The sequence below is a fragment of the Ochotona princeps genome, chromosome 26 (genome assembly GCF_030435755.1).
Source record: "Ochotona princeps isolate mOchPri1 chromosome 26, mOchPri1.hap1, whole genome shotgun sequence".
Taxonomy (NCBI): Eukaryota; Metazoa; Chordata; class Mammalia; order Lagomorpha; family Ochotonidae; genus Ochotona; species Ochotona princeps.
In genome coordinates this window covers 13823563-13846413 of record NC_080857.1, presented here as the reverse complement: position 1 = coordinate 13846413, position 22851 = coordinate 13823563, and the positions used below count along the sequence as shown (strand labels likewise).

The following is a 22851-nucleotide window of genomic DNA, read 5'->3' as shown; positions in this document are numbered from 1 at the left end:
TTTGATTTCCCTTCAGCAGCCACCACCCCCCCACTTTTTTTTTTTTTTTTTGCAAAATCTGGGCCCAGAGAATAAAAATTTCCCGATGGGGACCTTTCCCCATTGTGTATTGTGACTCAGGATACCAAATCTTACAAAGATAAACAAAACAACAAAAACCCAAAGCGTATGAATCTAAACAATGTAGAACCAGGAAGGAACAGTCCATAAGAGCCCTGTGGCCTGGTGTTCACATGGAAAGAAAGCAGATGTCTGCCAAGGGCCCGGGCCCACCTCTGCGTGGAGGCAGTGACAGAGGTGGATCCACAGTGAACTCCTCGGGACTGCCTTTCTGCAGAAGCTCCGCAGTGACAGGAGAACACGAACGAGGAATGGTGCCCACACTGATGTGGCAGGTTGGTTTCCTGACTAACAGTCTCAATAAACCACATACCAGTGCTGCATGACAAGCAGGGAGGAGATAAGGAGGCTTGATTATGCAACAAGCTCCCAAAGCCAGGCGAACTGCACGCTGCAGGCGGGCTCAGTGCCAGCGAGCTCTCCGATGCAACGACCTCAGGGTCCCCTGATAAAATGCATGTAACTGCCAACAGCCAAGGCCGATACCCTGCTCCTAGTGAGGACTGGCCACAGCAGTACTGACTTCAATCTCAGCTATCCAGGAACACACCCTATCATGACGCTCGGGTCAGGGTTCCTTGCTGTAGGGCTTGGTCATTGAACCCCACACTCCCTGGGATTTTCCATTTCGTCTCCTTCAAAGTCTGGCTTCAAACTCTTTTTCTGTTCAATTTCCACCTGCCAAGAAGAGAACATGGAAATGAGTACCAGAAAGAAGAGAAATGCATGCAAACAAGTAAATAAACAGAAAGGAGGCATCTCAGTGGGTTCCTTGAGATTCTTTGTAATTTTGCCAAAGTTCATGACTTCAGCCACGCTGGAGCTACTGGCCCTAAGGATATTATGACTTCTCTCTGCACACACTCTTCACTCCATCTGGAATTCTCTCTTGGCCCGCCTGGAAAGCAGTCTTTTTCTCTGCCTTGTACTGGAGCTCAATGGTAGTGTTTGTTGTGAAGGGCTTCTTAACGCACTGACTTGACTTGGAGGCTTTCCGCGGTGACTGTTTCTGCTGCCCCTGGGACATGTGTCCAGCTCACTGCACCACAGCCCGCAGAGGGCAGCGGCAGGATCCTGTCCACTATCTCATCCATCAGTTAAGAATACAGTGGGTAATCAACGAACTGCTTTGTAATGATCTAGTCTCACTTCTCAGAAACGTCATCCCTTTCAAAAGCCTCCAAAATGTTTTATTGGAGTATTTACAATTTACATTTTTTGTAAAATATTGAGCTATAATTATAAAAGGATTTAATACATTCATCTTGCCTTGAAAATAAGAAACTTCAACTGAATTCAATGCTAAGGGTGTACTTTGAGATCAAGAATTTAACAAAGTTGCTTTTCTCAGCAGCACTAGATGTACTTGGATGTCTAATTTAAGATGTTAACACTTCATGATCACGCTGGGGGAAGTGCTATCTTATTTCTGGCCACAAGGTGGAGTGTTCGCTCTTTCCAGTAGCTTGAATGTTTCAGCCCACACAGCTAAGGAAACATTTACAATAAATTTAAGGATACTGTCACGAGTACAACATTATTATAAAATCTTGCAAATTCCTTTTTCAATAACTCTTTTCAGTATTTGTCATTAAATCGTCAACTGAATTTTTAATTCTTCAAGAAAGTATCATTATGTATCTCAGAAGCATTAAAAGTGCTTATCCTGTCCACAGCCATGATCCTCATGTGAGATCTTCAGACGCCGTCCAGTCCTACAGCTCAATTACACGCTTTGGGTTAGCACCTTCCTGACAATTCAATACGTCATATTGCAAATTAATGATCACTTTATCCCATTGCTCTTTTTTGTGGTTGTTCAAAGTGACAGAAACATTATATTCTCCACCTTAACCGGCCTCTTTATCTGTTCTCAACCTTTCTGGCACCCAAGAGGGATTCACTTGCATCAGAGCAGATTCCTCCACAATTCTGCATGAACTTCCCTGAAAGCAGGAAGCGAAGAATGCAGCTCAGTGGGGGAGGGGAACAGGGCGAACAGAGGTACTTGGGAACATGGTAGACGCCGAGGCTACCTTGTAGCTGTAGTGTGCGGAATAATTGACCCACTTCCTGACATCAGTCTTGTCCTCCACAGAGATGGATCTTACAGCGGCCTTGGAGGCTGAGGTTGTGGGCATGCTGAATTCCACATTCACGTGGCTGGCGAATCTGGAAGGCACCTCCCGGTCAGAGCCAAGTTCCAGGTGGCAGAAGAAGCAGTGTGGGTGACCGGAAGCTACGAGAGAAAAACAGAGTAATCAGAGGTGAGGTTCTGTGGGGGAAGACACTGGAATGGGAGGGCCAAAGAAGCCTGCTCTGTAACAATGCTGAGCAGAAGATGGGCCTCTGTGGAAACCATGCTCGGGTTGTTGGCCAGAACACCATCTGAGTACAGTCGTCCTGGGATCCTAGCAATGAAACCCACAGCTTGAGAGTCTACTCAGGTCACAGCAGATGCGATACAGCGAGAAATAGGGGCTGCAGGCTGGCAGAACACAACAAGAGGGAGCAGCACTTAGCACCTAATAAGACGCCAGTGACAGCCACCTGGAGCACAATCGTGGCTTTCCTTTGAAAGATGAATTGAGTTCCCGTAATAGCATTTCATACTTTCAGAAACGCTGCTGGCATGTCTGTGGGTGATATATGTGAGTCACAAAGGCCTTATGCACAGCTCGCAGGTATTAGAGAAGCATACAGTGGCTTGGACAGAACACCTGGGTTCATTTCTGGCTCACTTACGAAGCCACAGAGATCCTACACTTGTGGCTTTTGCTCTTCCCTCATCTCAATTCCTCACATGCAGATTAGGGGGAGAGAGAGGAAATGAGTAGCCTAGAATTCGGTAACAAAATCACATAAACTGATTCCAAACACCTATGGGCAAGCCTACAGCACTTGGACAGCAAGCTTAGCGTTGGATTTTTCATTTGGGTTTTTAAGGAAAAAGAGTCAGAACGTAGTTTTGTGACTACAACCACTGAAGCAATAAGGCAGTGTCTATGAATACTCCTAACAATCCTTTGAGGTCACAGCATTGTTTGTTATTACTGTTAATGTTTATTATTTCTGTGGAAAATGAGGAAAGCAAGATTTCAGGAAGTCAAGCGAGCCGCCCCAGGTCATGACCAGTGAGTGCTAGGACTGAGACCTGGAGCCAGGGGTCTGATTCCACACTGCTGTTGACCACAGTGAGTTATGACCTCCGGGGCTCTAAACTTCACAGTGGTGACATGTGCAAGGCTTCCAGACAGGTGAGGAGGGAGTGAAGTGCTGGAATCCTCCTATGGCAATTAGCTATGGATCACTTCAATATCTAACTGATACACCCCTTCCTTACCCTAGCTTACCGAAATGAAACAATTCCAACCTTCTTTGCCGGTCTGGGCAGCACTTTTTCATTTCAGAGAGTAAGGACATAGATACCAGCTCTCCAAAGAAACGCTGCAAGGTGAAGTGTTTGGTTTCACAAATGTAACATATTAAAATCGTTATTTCTACAGTCATAATGTTTGGAAAATAATTGAAAATTTTGTATTGATTCTTAGGGAAGGGATCTAAATGACATATGATAGTAAAAACTACATTATTTGAAAATTAGTCCATTCAGTATTTTTAAGACTGTGCAGCACAGATGTAATTAGATAGTTCTCATTTATGGGGCATTTATTACATGCCAGATAATGGGGTAGGCACTTAGAAACATTATCCAATTTCACTCAGAACTGGCTTGATATTAATAACCCAATTTTATAGGTGATAAAAATGAGGTCCCCTGAGAGGGTTAAATGAATTGCCTGAGGTCACACCACTATTAAGAGGTAGAGCTGCGGATAAAATTTAAAAACTGATTCTAAACTATGTCCCCAATCCTTCTCAATACACTGCTATGCAATCAGATCATTCTAAAGCAAACTAAAGAGCTGAATTCAACAGCAGCTAGAATAAACATTTTATCAAATGACTTTTACTTGAACATGTTGGAATACTGTGAAACCATTTTAACCACAAAGACACCACCCCTTCTACTTCACCAAACAATATTCATACCAGATTCTGAGAAGAATGTCCTCACATTCCTGGCATGCACTATGAGCGGTACAGGGCAGGAAGACAATTAGAAACTTAACTACCATGGCTCAGTTCATGGTCATGAACTACAGAAACCCACTACACCATCTTTCTTGATGAAGTTGAGAAAATTTAACATTCAGGTTTTTATTTTCCATAAAGGGTTGCTTTCTCCTTACCTAGGCTAACGAGAATGGAATTCTAACAAAGAAATCTACCAATGCAAAGAATGTTTATTTTATTGGTATATGATGACTTGTTCCAGTACCTTCTAGGATTAAGAAAAACTCTTTGAGATGAAGGTGGGAGGCATCCTTAGGAGGGCTCAGTTAGGGGAGTTGCAAATGAACAGGGCTGGGCAAGGCAGGGCCCTGCTGGCCAGAGTCATGTTGGAATTCATAGACAGCCATTTAGTCCCCTGGTGGCTGGGGCTGGGACAAACCCTCTGTGGATGTAAGCTTGCAATAGCAGAAAAAACAGGCAGCTGAGCTGCTGGCCCAGCCTGGTTGCCTGCAGCCTGAAACCCCGCCTTCTGAGGTCTGGGGATACAGAGCCGAACACAAGAGGGAATGGGTGTGGAAGGGTTCTGGCCTCCCCACCAGCTCAGCCTAGTGACCTCATGTGGGCCCCAGCTACGTCACTTTAATGGAGGTGAGAGAATTATTAAAAATAATCTCCAGAGGGCAGCTTCCCAAGGCTAACAGCTAGACAGAAGAGCTCATATTACTCCTAATAGCTCATCAGATCTCTGGTTTGGCCAAGTGGAGCCCTGGACAGGAGGGCCAGGAGCTGGGCACAGTGTATACTGGCCATGGACAAGTACCATCATTCGGACTGGGATTCAGAACCTGAACATTTGCAGTCTCCAGAAGGGGCTGTTACCAACTTCCAGCGTTGATAATGGAAATGTATCGTTGGCCAGAAGGACGAGAAACTCACTTGGGGAGTTTTACCACCAAAAACATTCTATAACCATAACAGCTAAACACAGCAATGGGGGTGGGAGACCAAGGAAAAACATCTCCAAATCTCCTTAGCTTGTCCTGCACCTCCAAAATCTTCCTCAAGTGAGGCTCTAGTAAGCTGAAAATACACGTGAGTAACACAAAAGCTGCATCATCTTGGCCTTGAGCCTACAGAACCCTCTCCATTAAGCATTAATGTCCCTGCTAAAGCCTTATTTTTTTCTGCTGGTCCTGTGTCCATTCTGACTTTCTTGTCATCTCATTTTCCACCTGAATGTCATCTTGGTGTCAAGTTAGTGAAAATGCACTGACTGCCCATTCCAGGCCATGGGCCATGACACACAGAACAGGGGTGGCCGGCTCCGGCAGCTGAACCCCAAGCAGACACATATCTATTTGTTACTGCATCTACCCTGAAGACTATCTCTCCAACTCCCCCTGAGATTCCTAAGTCCAAGCAACAGCTCCCCTTTCCTTTGCTTTAAAGTCTCTGATGCTTATAAACAAAGATCTCTCACTTAGTAAACACGTGAGAGAAATCAATTGGAACAGACGACCTATGTTTGTACACACTGCAAAATCTGCAGCTCTCTGGTCTCCCGGTGGAAGTTATTCCAACTCCAGTTTTTTTAGCCATTGACAGGCAGCTGGGCCACTTGGAGGGCAGCCTTGTGACTTTGGATGTGCCACACATTACCTCCTGGGGCTTCCCTTGAGGATAAAGAGAATTAACCATGTTATCCCCCAGGTCCTGTCCAGCTTGAAGATCCAGTAACTCTGCCACAGTTCTCTCTCCTTAAGGGCTTTGGGACCTAAGAGAATACAGGTTCTGCCCTTTCCTCTGTCAATTCTGACAGGCCTCAGAGTCAACACGGCTAACACAGCAGTGTCACCAGGAGAACCCAGGGCTGATTTCAGGTGAAATGGATAAGCAAGCAGAGAGGAAGACCTTGTCTTAAGAAGTCTGTCAGTGTAGAGACAAAGGATGGCAAACGCAGCCTCCCTCCCCGAGGTCTAAGCCCCCTTCAGTCTGTACTACTCTGCCCGGTGTCTGACAGACGACCCTGCTCTGTGACTCTCTCTGGACCACTTGGGAAGCTGCCAGGCCCTCTTGCTTCCTCCCACCATGTTCCATTCAAGATATGATGCCGTGGCCACTCAGAGCAGGGCAAGGATGCTCTGAACACTGTCAGGATTTACAGGTGAGAAAGGGGGAAAGAAGGCCTGGTCTCATAATAGCACAACATCAACAAATCCACTTTTGTTGACAGACGGGCAAAGCTCAAAAACAGAGGAGTGGTCTCAGGATTTCCAGGCTTGTTGCCTGCAACTCAGGTCAGTGCCTGAGGACACTTATTCTTAGAACTTGGGCTATTCTGGCTGGTCTGATGGCTCCTGAGCTTTGTCATTTCAGGAAGTACCACTGGACCCAGGAGCAAAGTCATAGCCTTCTGGGTTCACTCAAATGCAGACGCATTGCACATAACTTTGAGCAGGACAGCAAGGACTGGAAGCTTTAGTTGCTTAAACCAAACACTCCTTCCTTTACTTTTTTTTTTTTTTTTTGGACTGGCAGATTTTCAGCCCTTTTGGATCTTAACATACTAGCTGGATCTTCTGTCTGATCTGAGATAGTCTCTTCTCTTTCCCATCCTAAATTTCAAGATCCAAACTCTGAGTCTGAGGGGATACGACTGATCAGCCTCCACACAGCGCCTGGAGTCAGGATCGAACCCCTCCCATGTGTTGTATTCTTATCTGGACTCAAGTCGGGTGCAGGCAGAAGATGCCTCTTCAGAGCCCATGAGCCTTCCAGGATCCAGAAACAGGCTGCCTGAATGCCTCATGCCAGATGTTATGCTCAGTTGGTTTTAATTTGAGAGAGAAAGGTTTCATCCACTGGTTCACTTTCCAATGTCCAAATAACAGCCAGGGCTGGGCCAAGCCAGGAGCCAGAAACTCCATCTGAGTCTCCTAGATGGCTGGCAGGGGTCCACATACTCAAGCCAGCATCGCTACTTCCCAGGTAGTGCGTTAGCAGGAAGCTGCGATTAGGAACAGAGCCTGAACTCCAACCCACACACACTCCAGTGTGGGATGCAGGCTGCCCAAGAGAAACCTTAACTGCTGCATCAAGTGTCCACCCCCACAGCTAATATTCGATGAGTCCCAAAAGAATAAAAATTCAGAGGACACCATGGAAACTTCTTAGTTGCCCAGTGGGAAGAATAACACAGTCTTATGGAAGAAGGGATAATGAAGTGGTGGTGTGTGCATGGTAGGGGGTGTGCATGGTGATGTGTGTGTGAGGTGATGTGTGTGTGTGGTGCTTTGTGTGTGTATGATGGTGGTGGTGTGTGTGCGTGGTGGTGGTGTGTGTGGTGGTGTGTGTACATGGTGGTGGTGTGTGTGTGGTAGTGGTGTATGTGTGGTGGCCGAGTGAACTGAGCTATGCTTATTTTTCACTTCGCTTAAGTATTTCTACTGTCTCTCACCTGCCCCGTGCCATCACCATTCCCATCATGTGACAATGAACAACGATTCACACAGGAGTGTGATGTGGGGCTTGGATCCCAGCCCTTTTGTAATGACGTAAGAGAAAGCAGCTCCTACCTGAGTTTTTGTCTGGTAGCCGGTTAATCCTCCACACGATGGAGTTGAAGGCATGCTCATACTTGGCAGATCCCAGGGTCACCCTCATCACAGGCTCAGAGCCGGAGATGCCAGCTGAGCCAAAACTTGCCCCCCGGTTCACTTTGGCTTTCAAAGACTTTTCCCCCAGGACGCTCTCGCGGCGGAAGTTTTTTACCCACTCGCTGGGCACAGGGTAGCGCACCATCACATTCTCACAGGGAACCTGAGTGAGAGGGTCCCGGTTGGAGGAGAAGCCAGTGGACATCCTCAGCCAGCTCTGCACCTCCACCTCCGCCCCATTGATGCTGGCTGCCGTCCTGAGCGTGAACGGCAAGGTCTTCTCGCCAAACACCGTCCTGAACCGCATCAGCTCAAAGCGGCATGCATCCAAGGGGTTGAAGAGAATGACTCGAGAGTTGTTGAAAACATCCTCGTCCGCACACCCGTGAAAACGGCACTCGTGGAGCTTGATCCACTTGGTGGTGGTGGTGGGCATGATGTCCTGCCGTGAGACAATCTCGTTCCCTTTGATGAGGACGTCATTGAGGCCCAAGCGGCACTCTGCAAGCCCAGACAGGAAGCTGAGAATGTGGATCCGTGTCAAGATGTGGTGCTGGAGGATCTGGTTGTCGCCTTTGCTCACGATGCCAGAGAATTCATCTCGGACATCCACTGTTATCTCTTCTTCCAGGTAATTCAAACCAACCGTGCTGAGCTCCATGGACATCACTGGCAGGTCCATGAGACGGTCCTGCACCGCACGGATGAAGCTCAGGAAGTCGTCATAATTGGTGGTGCCCAGCTTGATCACTTGTTCCCTTTCCGCTGTATGGGCCACAGCAGGCTTGGGCTGGTACTTCCTCTTCTCCTTGTACGTGACGCGATCTATCCGCAAGCTGTGGATCCTGCCATTCTCATCGTAGTTTTGGAGCCGGGGTTCTGAAATCTCATGGCAGATCTCAAGCTTGAACTCACGGAATGGTTTTTCCAGGCCCTGCTCGTAATAGAGCTGCAGGTAGCCAGCGTCAGTCAGTTTGATGTAGATTGGTCCCCAGTGTCGGGAGGACATAATGTTCTTCTTCTCGGGGATTCTCAGCATCATGGGCCACCCGTCTCTGGGCTGGGGCTGGGCCGAGCCAGGCAGGTGAGAATCTAGCTCCATCCAGGCTACAGGGTCATCATCTGGCAATGTTGCGCTGCCCAAGTGATCAGGGTCATCAATTTGGAGCTGCTTGAGCTTTTCAACAGCAACAGAGTGTGACTGGCTTTTGCTTGAGTCGTCAAAACTGATGGCATCTTGGTAGACGACAATGAGGGAATCTCTCTGACTTTGGCCAGCAACACTGGGCACAGAACTGTTTTGGGAGCGTCTTTCCCGTTCCTCAAAGAAAGCACTGAAAGGGTTGATGGGGGAGGGCTGCACATCCTGCAGAGTCTCATTGAGGAAAGGGTTGGTGGCGCTCCACGGTGGAGCCTCGCTTTTGGATGGCTGGCGGCTTAAGGAGGAAACATCCAGCTTCTGAACTTTGGAGAAGTTCATTAAAGTGCTTCTGGGACGGTCCCTCTTCTTAAATGACCCAGTTGAATTACATGTTACATCTGGGATCTCAGAGGCAACAGGTGGTGTATTTGGCTTCAGAGGAGAAGTGACCAGTGGCCCAGGGCACAGAACTTCATTGTCATCAAAAGTGACCCAACTGGGGAAACGAGTAGAGGTCACTGGATGGGCAGGGTGCCCATTCGTGGCCGGACTGCCAGCTTGCCAGCCAACGGCCTCCATTTCTACTTCTTCGTCTTCCTGGAGCGAGGAAGAATTGTCTACAAAGAAGAGGAGAACATATGAGGGCTGCCATTAGAGGCTTCTTTAGGTGTAGGACACTGAAGTATAGGGATGAGAAGTGGCTAGAATTTTATCTAGAATATGGCCCATTGCAAAGTAGCTCATTACCTTCCTCAAATGCTTCGTTGTCATTTTGTGATTGGTAAACCAGAGGACCATCACAGAAGATTCAGTAAGAGCACATTGGCTCAGCCAATATAGAAGCACTCAGTGGTGAAACCAAGATCCTTTGTAATTTAAATCAAAATACCTTCCCTTCATTTTATAGAAAAGTTTCTGGAATAGATGCTTTCTTACTTAGTTCTATGGTATATAATCTTTAAACATCTAAAACCACACCCTATATAAAATGTGATTGTTTTAGAAAATGAGTTATCCTCTGTTAAGTGATAATATGATTGTAAATAATATACTTGCTGAGATTTAAGTTTAAATATGACCAACAAATTTTAAAGACAAAATGCTAACATTTTTGTTGGGTGACAAATTTACACAAGAAAATAAGAAAAACATAAAAATTTCAGTAGAAAACTTACAAAAAAGAAACTGAAAATGTTCAATAAATATATGAAAATATCCAATCTCACCAGTACTAAAGAAGATGCAAATTAAGCAAGATCAAAAGTGAAGGTAGCAAAAACTCAGTGAGCTGCAGATATCTTAAGAAAAACACTAAATTGAGATTATATATTGCTACAAAGGTTCTGAACTATGCCTTGGCAATTTAAAATTTGTACCATTGGTCACAACAATGATTTAAGAACTCTTCCCTAAGAAAATAAATTCAAACTGTGGACTAGGCCTGAAGAACAAAGCATCATTTTAGCACTATTTACTGCCGGAGGAAAGATGTAATGCATTTTAAACATCCAACAGGTGGGTGAATGTTCAGAAACTGAGTACTATCCAGACATCAAAATGTTTATAAATGGAAGAGGTGTGTGACGCAGTAGGTTAAGCCACAGCCTGCAACTCTGGCATCCCATAGAAGTGCCTTTCCAGGTCTCAGCTGTTTCGCTTCCAGTCTAGCACCCTGTGAATGAACCTGGGAAGGCAGCAGAAGACGGTCCAAGTGTTTGGTCTCCTGCCCCACACACAAGACCCGGAAGGAGTTCCTGACTCCTGGCTTTGGCCTGGCCCCATCCTGCCTGTTACAGCCATTTGTGAAGCAAATTACCAGAAGAAAGCTTTCTTTGTTTTTCTCTCTTCCTTTTTCTCTGTAACTCAGCCTTTCAAATAAATAAAATGTCTTAAAAATAAATAAATAAATAGTTCCTAGTATGTATTAACAGGAAAAAAACGCAAATAATATAATTTTGTCTTTTTTCCTCTGAACTGCTTTTCTGTCTTGGGGTATGTCTATTTCATAATTAAAAGCTTATTACAGATAAGACTTCACCATAACAGCATTCAGAGGAGATGTGAGACCCAAATGCTGAAAAGGAGATATGCCAAACCTTTCCACTAGTTTAATGGCCCTTATGATAAGGGCTTGCAGGAGTTATGGCAACTGAGGGGAAACGAGGTCTTCAGCAGAGAGGTATACCAGCTATGCATGCAATTTCGCATGGGTGCAAAGGCTGGCTTGTCTCCCATCTTCTAAGCAATCCATCCAGAGAGCAACTCCTTCAACTAAAAATGTCACTTTCAAAATATAGGATAATCATGAGTATGCATACACATGTATTCATACGTACCCCAGGAATACAACGAGCAAAAAGCATTTTTTACATGTACAGCACTACAAAGGGATTTCAAAGCATTTAAAATTAAAAAATGAGGATTTCCTTCAAAGTAATCATGAACTCATTTTTTCTAGGCACATAAGTGATTTAGTGTCTGAACAATGAACTGCAAACGACCAAGCACCACATGTAACTCACTTAGCATTACTCTGTCATGAGGGCTGAGGGAGGACTGCGGAGAGAGCATTAACTTGGAACGTCAACACGGTCCTCTCTGCACAGCTGGGGAAGGGCTGGACTTCCAGACTCCTGCATTTCTAACGAGGCAGCCCTGTGGAGCTTGTGTGATAAAGTACTGCCACCTAAACAGTCCTTTACTGGCCCTGAGGGAGTTCATCACTATTCCTCCAAGATCATTTCTCTATTTATTTATTTTAATTTTATTCAAAAGACAGGTAGGCAGATAGGCAGATAAATGGTGGATTCTCCTACTGTTAGACCACAACCTATTTTAAGTTCCTAATTTATATGATGACAACAGTAATCAAAGCTACAAAAATGGAAGAGAACATGAAAGCTTTAAAAGTACTGCAAATGTAGCAGACACTCTGTCATCATTTTTCAATAATTAATTTATTACAATAGCAAATGCAGAAAACATGCTGGAAGTTGTTCACTGGAATTTATTAGAAATATCAAGAACAAGTGTTTTCAGATTGTTGCCAAGTTTCTCAAAACAGCCTTCACTGATATATTACAGCATATATTTAAAGTAGTATAATCAACTTCAGATCCACAACAGACACTTAAATATTTATGGACTAACCTGTAAAGTACAAGGGGGAAGCACTGAATTCTTGGCTTGATAAGATTTAAAGTAGTAAGATTTGACCTGTTCATTAAGTGGGGAAGCTGAGATTCAGCGATTTTAATTGAACTTCCCAAAAAGATCCAAAGTTAAAGTTTCCTTTTTCACTTTCATCAATCCTAATATCTCTTAATGATTATTCATTATGCTCAAATCTAATTTTTGCCTTTGAGATTATCAGTAGTTATTCTGACACACAACTTCTTAACAGCATTGCTCAATGGGGAAAAGAAGTTAATTAAATAAGGATCAACATCCAATTATACAGAGATGTCTTTAGGCCCAAAGTCAAGTGATGTAATCATCTAATGTGCAAATGTGTACAGCTCAGAGTAGGGCATGAACCATCTGAACCTTATCAAGGGAGCGTCTAACTTGAACAAAAGATGTGGAGACCTGCCCTGCTTAGTCATCACAACACACAGCTATCTGAAATAGGGGAAGGGCAAGGGGAGGGAGTGGGGAAGGAGGGAGATGAGAAGAAAAGGAGCCAAGGCTAAGTCTATTCCCCTGCCTTTAACACTCCCACGGGATGCTTTGGTGCTGGTGAAACCACCTGCTCAGGGAAGCTCCAGAGTCATGACGCCCATCTTTTTTTTTTTTTTTTAAGATTTATTTTGTTTTTTTATTGCAAAGTCAGATATACAGAGAGGAAGATCTTTGGTCCAATGATTCACTCCCCAAGTGACTGCAACAGCTGGTGCTAGGCCAATCCGAAGACAGGAGCCAGGAACTTCTTCCAGGTTTCCCACGTCAGTGCAGGAACCCAAGGCTTTGGGCCATCCTCGACTGCTTTCCCAGGTCACAAGCAGGGAGCTGGATGGGAAGTGGAGCTGCCGGGATCAGAACCGGCGCCTACATAGGATCCCTGCGCATTCAAGGTGAACACTCTAGCCGCTAGGCCACTGTGCTGGGCCCATGACGCCCATCTTAAGCACTGCCTACCACCATTTATAGAAATCTGTCAAGAATCCTCAACACTGTGATCCGGTTTTCATTTAGTAAGGCCATCTATCAAGCAGTACAAAGCACCGTCCTCAAAGGACTGATGTGTCTGGCTCTGCTGGTTCTCCCCTGCTTCTCCAGATGGTCTGACCCAAAGGATTTCAGGCTGAGTGTGTGTTTCTGTTCAGAGAAACAAGTGCAATATAGTCAATAGTTGAATGGCTGAGAAAATCTTTTTTTTTTTTTTAACCCCTTAATGTTTGGTCTTTTAAAACAATTAATTAATTGATTATTTGAAAGGCATGGTGACATAGATGGAGAGACAGAGAAAGACAAGAGAGATCTTCCATCTGCTGGTTTATTCCCTAAACAGCTGCAAACTGTCAGGTCCGAGCCAGACCAAAGCCAGGATCCAAAAATTCCATCCTGATGTCCCACCTAGGAAACAGGCACCCAAACACTTGGGCCATCTTCTGTCTACCCAAGTGCATTAGCAGGGAGCTGGATCAGAGATGTGGGAGGCTTAACCCACTGACACCACAACATAGGTCCCAACGATGCGTTCCTGTGTTGCCGAGGCTCTTCCTCATGCAGTGGCTAAGAGTCAACGTCTTCCTTCTGGTTCTAAACCTTGCTTCTACTCCACCATCGTCTCCTTGGCTGGCCTTCCTCAGTTCCCAACCCTCAGATTCCTATTCTGGCCTGTCTCCTCAGACAGCAAAACTTTGAAGTATGGCTTCCTGGTTCCCTGGCTTAGTGAGCTTCACATTCCTCACGTTGTCTTAGCTGAGGGCTCCGTCTCCCACCTCTCAGTTATACAGGAGACGCATTCTGCTACAGGCCAGATTCAAAGTCTGATCATTTTGAGCCACAATGATGGGAGTTTCTGCATCACAAAAGCTGACTGTATAAATCTGGCCTGGAGAGAAGTGAGTGACGCTGGTGGGTGACCACAAAGAACACAACTGGAGCTCTTACACGGGATCACAGATGCCTGAAGACCAGTGCAGAGGGATGAGGAGGACTACAGCTGTCTGACTGCATGTGTACCACGGGGCCGCCTCCACCAAGCCCAGGTGGAGTTCACCGGGTGCACTGGTGAACTGACCCAGAGGCTGCTGCCATCACCGTGTCATCACAGGGGACGCTGAGGATGGCTCTACAAAGAGAATTACACATGGAGAGCGTGTGGGCAGTGGCTGACAGTGGGAAACCATTTAAGTAATCCCAATTTTGGGTCCCTCACCTATAAAATAGGATCATGATGCCCTGTGGGATATTGAGAGTTACATAAATGTGATCAAGTGCCTGGCACAGTGCCCCACAGAGAACAGATGCCTAATAAATGCTTGCTTCTGCTACCACAGTAATTAATTAAGGCATTGCCATCTATAGTACTTTATTTAGGGAGGGCACAGAAGGGGAAGATAGATAACTGCTATGAATACATTGCTTTTGTTGGAGAGAGATGAACATGCTAATGGATTTTAATCTGCTTATATGGAATGGAGTTTGCTGAAGTGTGTGGTGAGGAAAGAGGGGATAGGCAATAAACATAAGTGAGAATGAGAAAATGAGTACCAGGTTTGTACAGGATAAGGGGAAAAGAGCAGAAGAAATAGCCCTCAGAAGAAACATACATAGACAAAGCCTTCACCCTCACCATTTTATTTTTATTTTTTTATTCTTCATCATCATTGCACCCTACATCAGAGGCTCACATACTGCCTGGCACCCATTAAATATTTTGCTAAGTGCACACCTGGATCAGGCATTGGGCGACTTGTACATGTTGCTGTGACTAAACACAGAGAAGGAAACCAACAGTGGTGATATGAGCAGTGCCAAGCCATGGCTCTGCCTCACAGAAGTACCCTTTGCCCCCTTGGTTGAGTCACCGCACCACGTCTGTCCACAACACCAGTAACGACATGAAGCCATTCTTCCAGCAAAGCAGCAAGCCCTAGATACAGCTCCAAATCTTAACATAGGAACAGTCTGCCTAAAACTGCTACCCCTGTCGGCAAATGAGATGTGTGAAATACTTGACTGTCCCATTCTGGACTAGGTGTTCCTCTACATTGTTTTTATTAAATCCTCAAGGTAATTCATATTCACAGAACTCAATTTGATCAGATATCAATTAGGTTTCAAAACCACTACCTTTGTCATTGTTATGAAGTACACAAACACACACAGAGTGGTGCACCTGGCACTGTGCTAGAAAAAAAGTGTCTCATGGGGTCTCAGAAAAGGGAAGGAGAAATGCTGCTAGGGCTAGGCCTGCTCCAGTACTGCAGCCCAAAAAGTACAGTAGTGAGAAGGCACTGTGGCATAGTGGTTAAGGCACTGCAACACTGGCATCCCATATCAGAACTCAGGTTCAAGTTCAGGTTGTTCTTTGGTCCAACTCCCTGCTAATGCACCTAGGAAGACAGTGGAAGATGACCCAAGTACTTGAGTTTCTGCTGTGACAGTTAAATGAACTAAGTAGTTTGGGTCAAATTGGTGTTTGGAATAAGAAAAGGAGGGATCTCTTTAAAACGTGTACAAGATGGCTTCTGCCCTGAAGCTGCCTTAACAGAGACGAAACATCAGACTCCTGAATTTTCAGTTTTGCTCACCGATCTGTCCTTTTGGAAATTCTTCTTTCATGTGACACAAAAACCAAGGGAACCTTCCTTTGCTACATTTCCTGTAACACTGCCACCCACAGGAGAGAACCAGATGGAGTCCAGTGCTTCAGGCCTCAGACTGGCCCCATCCTTGCTGTGGTCACTTAGAAGTGAACCAGCAGATGAAAGATCTCTGTCTCTCCCTTTCCTGCTATAGCTCTACTTTTCAAATAAATAATCTTAATTTATATATAGTGGGGCCAGTGCTGTGGCATAGTTGGGTAAGATTTCACTTTCGGTGCCAGCATCCTATATGAACACTTATTTGCATCCTGGCTGCTCCACTTCCATACAGCTCCCTGGTTATGGCCTTGGAAAGCAGTGGAAGATGGTCCAAGCCCTTGGGTCCCTGTACCCACACAGAACTGGAAGCAGCTACTGGCTCCTGGCTTTGGACTGGCTCAGCTCTGGCCATTGTGGTCATTTGAATCAGTGGATGGATAATCTTTCTCCCTCTGTTCCCCGCCCCCTTCAATTCCCCCACAACTCTGACTTTCAGATAAAAATAAATCTTAAAAAGGAACAGTAGATCATTAAGTCTTAACAAATTTAGCAAGCCAGGACAGCTCTACAGCTGTGCCTGACCATGATAATTACTATCTTTTAAAGCTTGTGGTGATAATAGCAAACACTGGCCATTTAAATTGAAGAGCAAACAATAATTTGGGTGAAATATTATTTACATAAGGAGCACTTTGTAAAACCAAATTCATTTTCAACAGCAAGCTTGGGGAGGCACACACGTACAGCAAGAGTGACTGTTCTAACCGGAAGGGGGTTCAGGGATTTAGCTCAGACATCATTCTCATAGAATCCTTTCCTTGAGGCTGACTGGGTGCAATTTTTCTAGACACTAAAACTTACTTGCAGTCAAAGCTGCAGAGTCAATTTCTGTATATTTGTCCTTTTAGTTTTAAGGGACACTGTAACACAGTACAAAAGAGCGTGGGCTTGGGAGAAATCTGGAGACCAATGAACATTTGCCAGGATGGGGCTGTGAACATGACCCTGCCTAGTGAAGCCTCGATGTCACCGATTCAGAGAAGGAACTAAGAATCTGACAGGTGTGTTTGATAAATAGGATAATGTACAGGAAGCTATGATTTTTTTTTATTACAATAAGGAACAAGACAGGCTTTTGTCTATCGAATGTACACTGATTTTAAAAGGACTCTGTCAAGGGAAATTTGCAAGTTTTTAAATACTGCCACAACTTAAAACTGTCTCCAGATTTATGCACAAACTTAGAGCAGAAAGAAACCACGATCCCAGAGTCTCATGTGCTAAAGTTGGGACATTAGCTCACAAGTGCACCTCTTGGTGGCTAACAAGAACTGGCTGTTCATACCACAGACTGTCCTTAGCAACTTAATGGCTATGGGGGAGGTCAGTGAAGTAAGAGTACTTTATGGTGGGGGGGGGGGAATGAAAGAATTGAAGGTGGACAGAAAACTTCTCAAGGGATAACCAGATTCACCCAGAGGACCTGTTTTAGCACTAGACACACTCAACAGATACAGTGAGGGGACATAATGGATGAGGGGCCAGGAAGGCTGTTCCACTGGCCTGCACCTTCAGAATCCACAAGGGCTGGCTTCTTAGAGACGGCCAGCAGAACAGCCTGGGCTTCTAACAGGAGTACTTCAAGTGGTTTAGCAGCTGGATTAACGACCTTTCCCAGACAGCTTCTGTAAGGACGAAAGGTAAGTATTCAAATGCCCAATGCGTGTGGCTGTATTGGCCTTGAGCCTTGGTGTCCCATTAGCAACATGATGGAATAACATCTAACTCACAGCCTGTACAAGCTAAATGAACTCTTATGAAAAGCATTTATTACACTGCTTGACAGATAACAGTCACTTTGATGAAAGGTGTCATTATCACTGGCCTTAACACAGGAGATGATAATATATTTTCTAAAATTTTAATCTATAGGTTGAGAGAAAACAGAGCCCTGGATATTTCTAGAACTTGCTGAATTTTATTTGAATCACTATTATATTCTGAATGTGTATTTTTTCCAAATACTTTATTACTTCTTCATTCTACACATACTCTACAAGTTTTACTTAGTTAACAGCATTAAGGAATCAGTTACCCTTGAGAAACTCTATTCATAAACACCCAGGCATTGTGCTCTGTAGGTGTAAGCCTTCTGTGGAGTTGTAAAACGAGAGGATGAAGTTTTAGCATGAAACGTTTGTTCCAGCTCACCCTCTGGAGCATGTGTGAAACTCAGGAATGTCATTCTGTTTTGACTACGACTGTGTATCTAAGGGCAGGACATCTGTGGGGGCAGTTACTCTACCGAGGGAAAAACAGGAACTGCTCCTTCTGTCATCACTGCCTCTTTCGAATAACAGAAGCACATTTTCTCTGGAGAGTTAGGGATGATGTGTCAGAGACAGGAAGAAACTGGGTCAAAGGCATGCTATCTCATTTGAGAATCCTTCACATAGATGAACACCCCTGCATTTCAAAACAATGGCTGTGCAAATGGTTTACATTTGTGGTGGCTTTGTATACCAGGCCAAGAGACCACATATGCAGGATAGTTGATTAGGGCTGAAATATCTATCTTATGTCACTTGGAGAACTTATATTATTTATTTTTTAAAATTGTAAAGTCCGATATACAGAGGAGAGACAGAGAGGAAGGTCTTCCATCCACTGATTCATTCCCCAAGTGGCCAATATGACAGGAATTGAGCCGATTTGAAGCCAGGAGCCAGGAGCCTCTTCCAGGTCTCCTACTTGGGTGCTGGGTCCCAGGGCTTTGGCCGCCCTTGACTGCTTTCCACGACACAAGCAGGCAGCTGGATGGGAAGTGGGGCTACTGGAATCAGAACGGGTGCCCATAAGGGATCCCGGTGCGTGCAAAGCGAGGACTTCAGCCGCTAGGCTGCCACACTGGGCCCTAAGGAATTTATTTTATATCCTCAGGCATCAATGTCCACATTTTAAAGTGAAGGGGGCTGGGTTACATGATCCTGAACCTGTTGTCTTTAAACCACTACAGGGGCCTGTGCTGTCATGCAGCAGCTCAAACCACCTCTTTGAGAGGCAAACATCCCAAACTGGAACACCAGTTCCAGTCCCAGCTGCTCTGCTTTTGGGCCAACTCCCTGTTAATTAGCCTGGAAAGCAGCAAAGGATGGCCTGGAAGACAGCTTAGGAATCTGCCACTCATGTGGAGGATTCCGATGGAGTTCCTGCAGCCTAGCTTTAGCCTGGTCCACCATGGCCACTGTGGTCATTTGGGGAAGTAAACCAGTTGGTATAAAGTCTGTCTCCATCATTCTTTCAAATAACTAAAACATGTTAAAAAAATTCATATACATTCTATTTTTTACCACAAAACAATATCAGCTACCTCATAGTGCTTTCAGATGAGACAAAAAAATGAAACAAAAAGTTCTAAATTCATGTTCTGTACAAAAGTACACTTTCAACAGTAAAGTTCAGACTTTGGATTGGAAAGTCTAACTAGCCTGAAGCAGCTGAGTGTCTGAGAGTTATTCATGAGCTAATTATGGTTGATACTTATTATTGCTATACACCAAGCCCTACAGCCATATGCTTTATGGACATTAACATCATTAATACTTGCTGGTTAACCCTGTTTTGCAGGTCAGGAAACCAGGGTGCAAGAGCTCAGGGTCCTGGCCATGCTACACAGCTGCAGGATGCTGACAGCTTTTTTACAGCAGAGAAGAACAGGAAACTTCCTGCTTCCTCTCCCTGTGCCCTGTTCCCAGGTCCAGCGATTCACATCCCTTCTTCTCGAACCTGCAGATCCTAACAAACTAGCTGACTCAGAATTTGAGACTTGCTCTTTGACTTCTTAACAAAGTATTTTCCTCCAAATGGGCCAAATGGTCCTATGACTACTTCTATGTTCCAAAGGAAATCAACTGGTTTCATTCATATCTCTGGAGTGCTCATGATGAGCAAATAGTGTTAGCGATGAGTCCACATGACAGGACAAGCTAGGATTTGTGCTAAACAACACGGAAGAGGGCAAGGTGAGCCTTGAATTCAGATGGCCACTTTGTGGAAGTTAAAGCAGGCTTCACAGTCCTCTTCTGTATCGTACCTAGGACTGTACCCAACCAACAGCAGGTGACAAAGCAGAATGGTATGCTGGGAAAGGCAATGGAATAGAAGAGAGGAAAATGTGTGGCTTGGGTCTCCATCACTCCTTTTCTGCTCTCACCCGTCAACCCAATGAAATTCATGGTATTGATAAGTTCCAAACACCTTGTTGAAGGTGTTTCTAATTTGAAAGGGGCAAAGGAAAGTAGTTAATGCAGTGGTGAAGATGCACTCCACATGGGGAGCCTGGGTCTGAGTGCTGGCTCTGCTGCCTGCAAATGTGTGTCCTGGGAGGTAGTATTGGTGGCTTGGGTACTTGGGTCGCGGCCACTCCTGCAGGAGGTTGAGTTCTAGGCTCCTGGCTTCAGCCTGCCAAGATTTGGCTACTGTAAGAATTTGTGGAATTAGCAGATGCAAGGTGTTTCTCTTATCTCTCTTTATGGCTTCCAAATAAAAAAATTAGATATTTTTAAAGGGTACTGGAGAAAGGAAAAGGCTAGGTATCTTTGAGAAGTAGTTGTAAAAACAGTAACAACTTCAAATTCCATGATACGTGCCAGGCACTGTGCAAAAACTGATTTCTATGATGAGCACATTTGCTTCTCCCAAGAAATCTCACAGTGGACATTCCTATTAATTCGATATAAAGACGAAGAACACAAAGCCCAGAGAAGATCCATACGCCTGGTTGCTGCATACTTAGGAAGTGGCAGAGACCAAAGACAGAGGCTGCCATGGGAGAAAAAGGGGATGTGCTTGGTGAAGAACTGTATGAAACATTAGTTTTTCCTGAAAGGTTTACAAAGAGGCAACACACGGAAAGGTTTGTAGCAGACCTCAGAACTAGCCAGAGGACCTCACATGGGCATGTACCATACTCCTCCCCCTCCTGCACTCCCCTCATAACCTTTATTTAGTGGACTTAAGGAGTGGCTATAGTGCCAAATGAGAGAGGAGCCTCGTGTATGGCAACTTGTCAATACAACACAATTATTTCCTGGTTTCTGGCCAAGACAGCATACCACACAGTCTTATTGTAAGCAAGCAGACTGGATGGTTTGTGTGTGTGTGTGTGTATGTGTGTACATACATGGAGTATTTGTGCAGTACAAATACAAAGCCCACAGGCACACTTTGCATTCTTGGCTAACTTCCCTTCCTCCTCACAGAGAGAAGAGATTATGTGATTATTTTAGCCTTTCTTCTCTTCCTGAAATGGTTTAGGGAATACAGTCTGACTGGAATGAAACTACCAACTGTACCACATCTAAAGGCAGGCTGCTGATACCCTCTGTGATGTGGTGTTCCTAACAAAAGTGAGCAGTGACAGCTATGCAGATCAGGAATATCTTCGGCCACTAAAGCTGAACTCCTCTGAAGGGAACCAAGGAGAAACCTCCCCACCTCACCCACCTATGTTCTCTCATCTGTTACACCCATTCTTGAGATAGATGGAGGCTGCTTTAGAGATTTCATATTTTCTTACAGATATTTAATTTACTTGCTCAAGTTTCCCTAAGCCACTTCCTCCGCACATTGCAAAGGCACTGAAACCAAAAGAAGCCATAGTTTATCGTTTAATCAACCCCTCCCCATCTGCATGTGCTGGCGAGCAGCTCCCACGTCTTCAGCCTAAGGGCAATTCTCCCTCCACATTCCCAACACCTAGGCTTGGGCTTACAACTTAAAACCAAATTGCTCCTCAACTAGTCCTCCTCAGTGGAAAAGACAGAGTAGTGGACAGCTGGCCCAGATCCACATAGAGGATATGGCAGAGAACATCTGGTACCACAGCAGAGAAAGGACAGCATAACAAAGTGGACAACTACCCCATTCAAGCGATGACAGCAAATATCTGGGTGAGTGGAGACTCTAAGGTCAACTATGTCAGCCAATGGACATTGAAAGGATTCCCTCATCTTTGGACCAGTGAGATCAACATTTCAGAACTATTGAAACTGCCTAAGCAGAACACTCAGAGCGTGTGCCACATCGTGACCTTGGGTTGGTATCAGGTGGCCATTCCCTATCCCAGGGTACTGGGGTGGCTGGAAGGCTGGGTATGGCTTCTCTCCTTATCTCTCCCAGCCCCAGAAACAGGAAGAACAAATAGAAAATTTGGAAACCATGATCACACCAACTTCTCCCTAACCCTTGATCCTTTCCACCCTGGTGAACTATGTAAGCAGAGGATGCACAAATATGGGGGAAATCAAATTGTTCTGCACTGTTTAAATGCAAAGGGTATTATGGTTAGCTTGCATTCATGATCCAAACACTGTTCTCGTTTACAGGAAGCTGTCAATCCTTTTGCAAATTGGGACCTTGCTGCTTTTTAAAGTGAGATGTTTTCTGGTATCCACTGCAGTTAACTTCTTGTGAATGAGAAATTTGTCTTGTTTTCTTTTTAGAAACATGTGCTTCTTTCTTATCTATTTCAAAGAGACAGATAAAGACAGAAAGACCTCCCATCTGCAGGCTCATTTCCCAATACCTGCAATGGCCAGGGCTGGGGCAGGCTGAAGCCAGGAAGGCAGAACTCAGTCTGGGTCTCCTATATGCCTGACAGGGACCCTCCTGCGTGGGCCATCATCTCCTCTCTCCCAGGAAGCTGGAATCAGGGAGCAGCAAAAGTACTCAAATCCAATCCCTCTGACATGAGACCAGGTTCAGCTGTGTCTGACTCCCTCTCCTGAAATCTGATAGCAAACTCTGTGTCAGTACTCAATGCAGCAGGTAAAAATTCTGGTTTTATTTGTTTATAAAGCCCAGTAATCAAATGGCAAGACCCCTTTAGGCTTATGAAAAAGGCCCAGCCCCATACTCCCAATGTTCTGTTCCTCCCTTGTTCTTTCTCTTCTGGTTAGTAACTTCCATTATATGTACCCTTCTCTAACATCTCCTTCCAAGGCCTGGTCACATTTCATGGGTTCCACTACAGAAGACTTAA

General features: G+C 45.0%; 1 protein-coding gene across 5 annotated transcripts in view; it reads right to left on the bottom strand.

The window, feature by feature from the left end:
- Nucleotides 1-214: 214 nt before the first annotated feature.
- Nucleotides 215-22851, bottom strand: part of STON2 (stonin 2) — a 76648-nt gene continuing 54011 nt past the window's right edge. For 2 of the 5 annotated variants that reach the window (XM_058655387.1, XM_058655389.1), the window contains 3 exons: nt 7773-9611; nt 2157-2359; nt 1266-1608 (listed from right to left, as the gene is read on the bottom strand). In XM_058655387.1, coding sequence (XP_058511370.1) covers nt 1522-1608; nt 2157-2359; nt 7773-9611 — 2129 coding nt within the window. In that variant the 3' untranslated portion in view covers nt 1266-1521. Of the gene's footprint in view, nt 799-1251; nt 1609-2156; nt 2360-7772; nt 9612-22851 lie in introns of those variants that run through there. The other 3 variants (XM_058655386.1, XM_058655385.1, XM_058655388.1) reach the window with 3 other exon arrangements.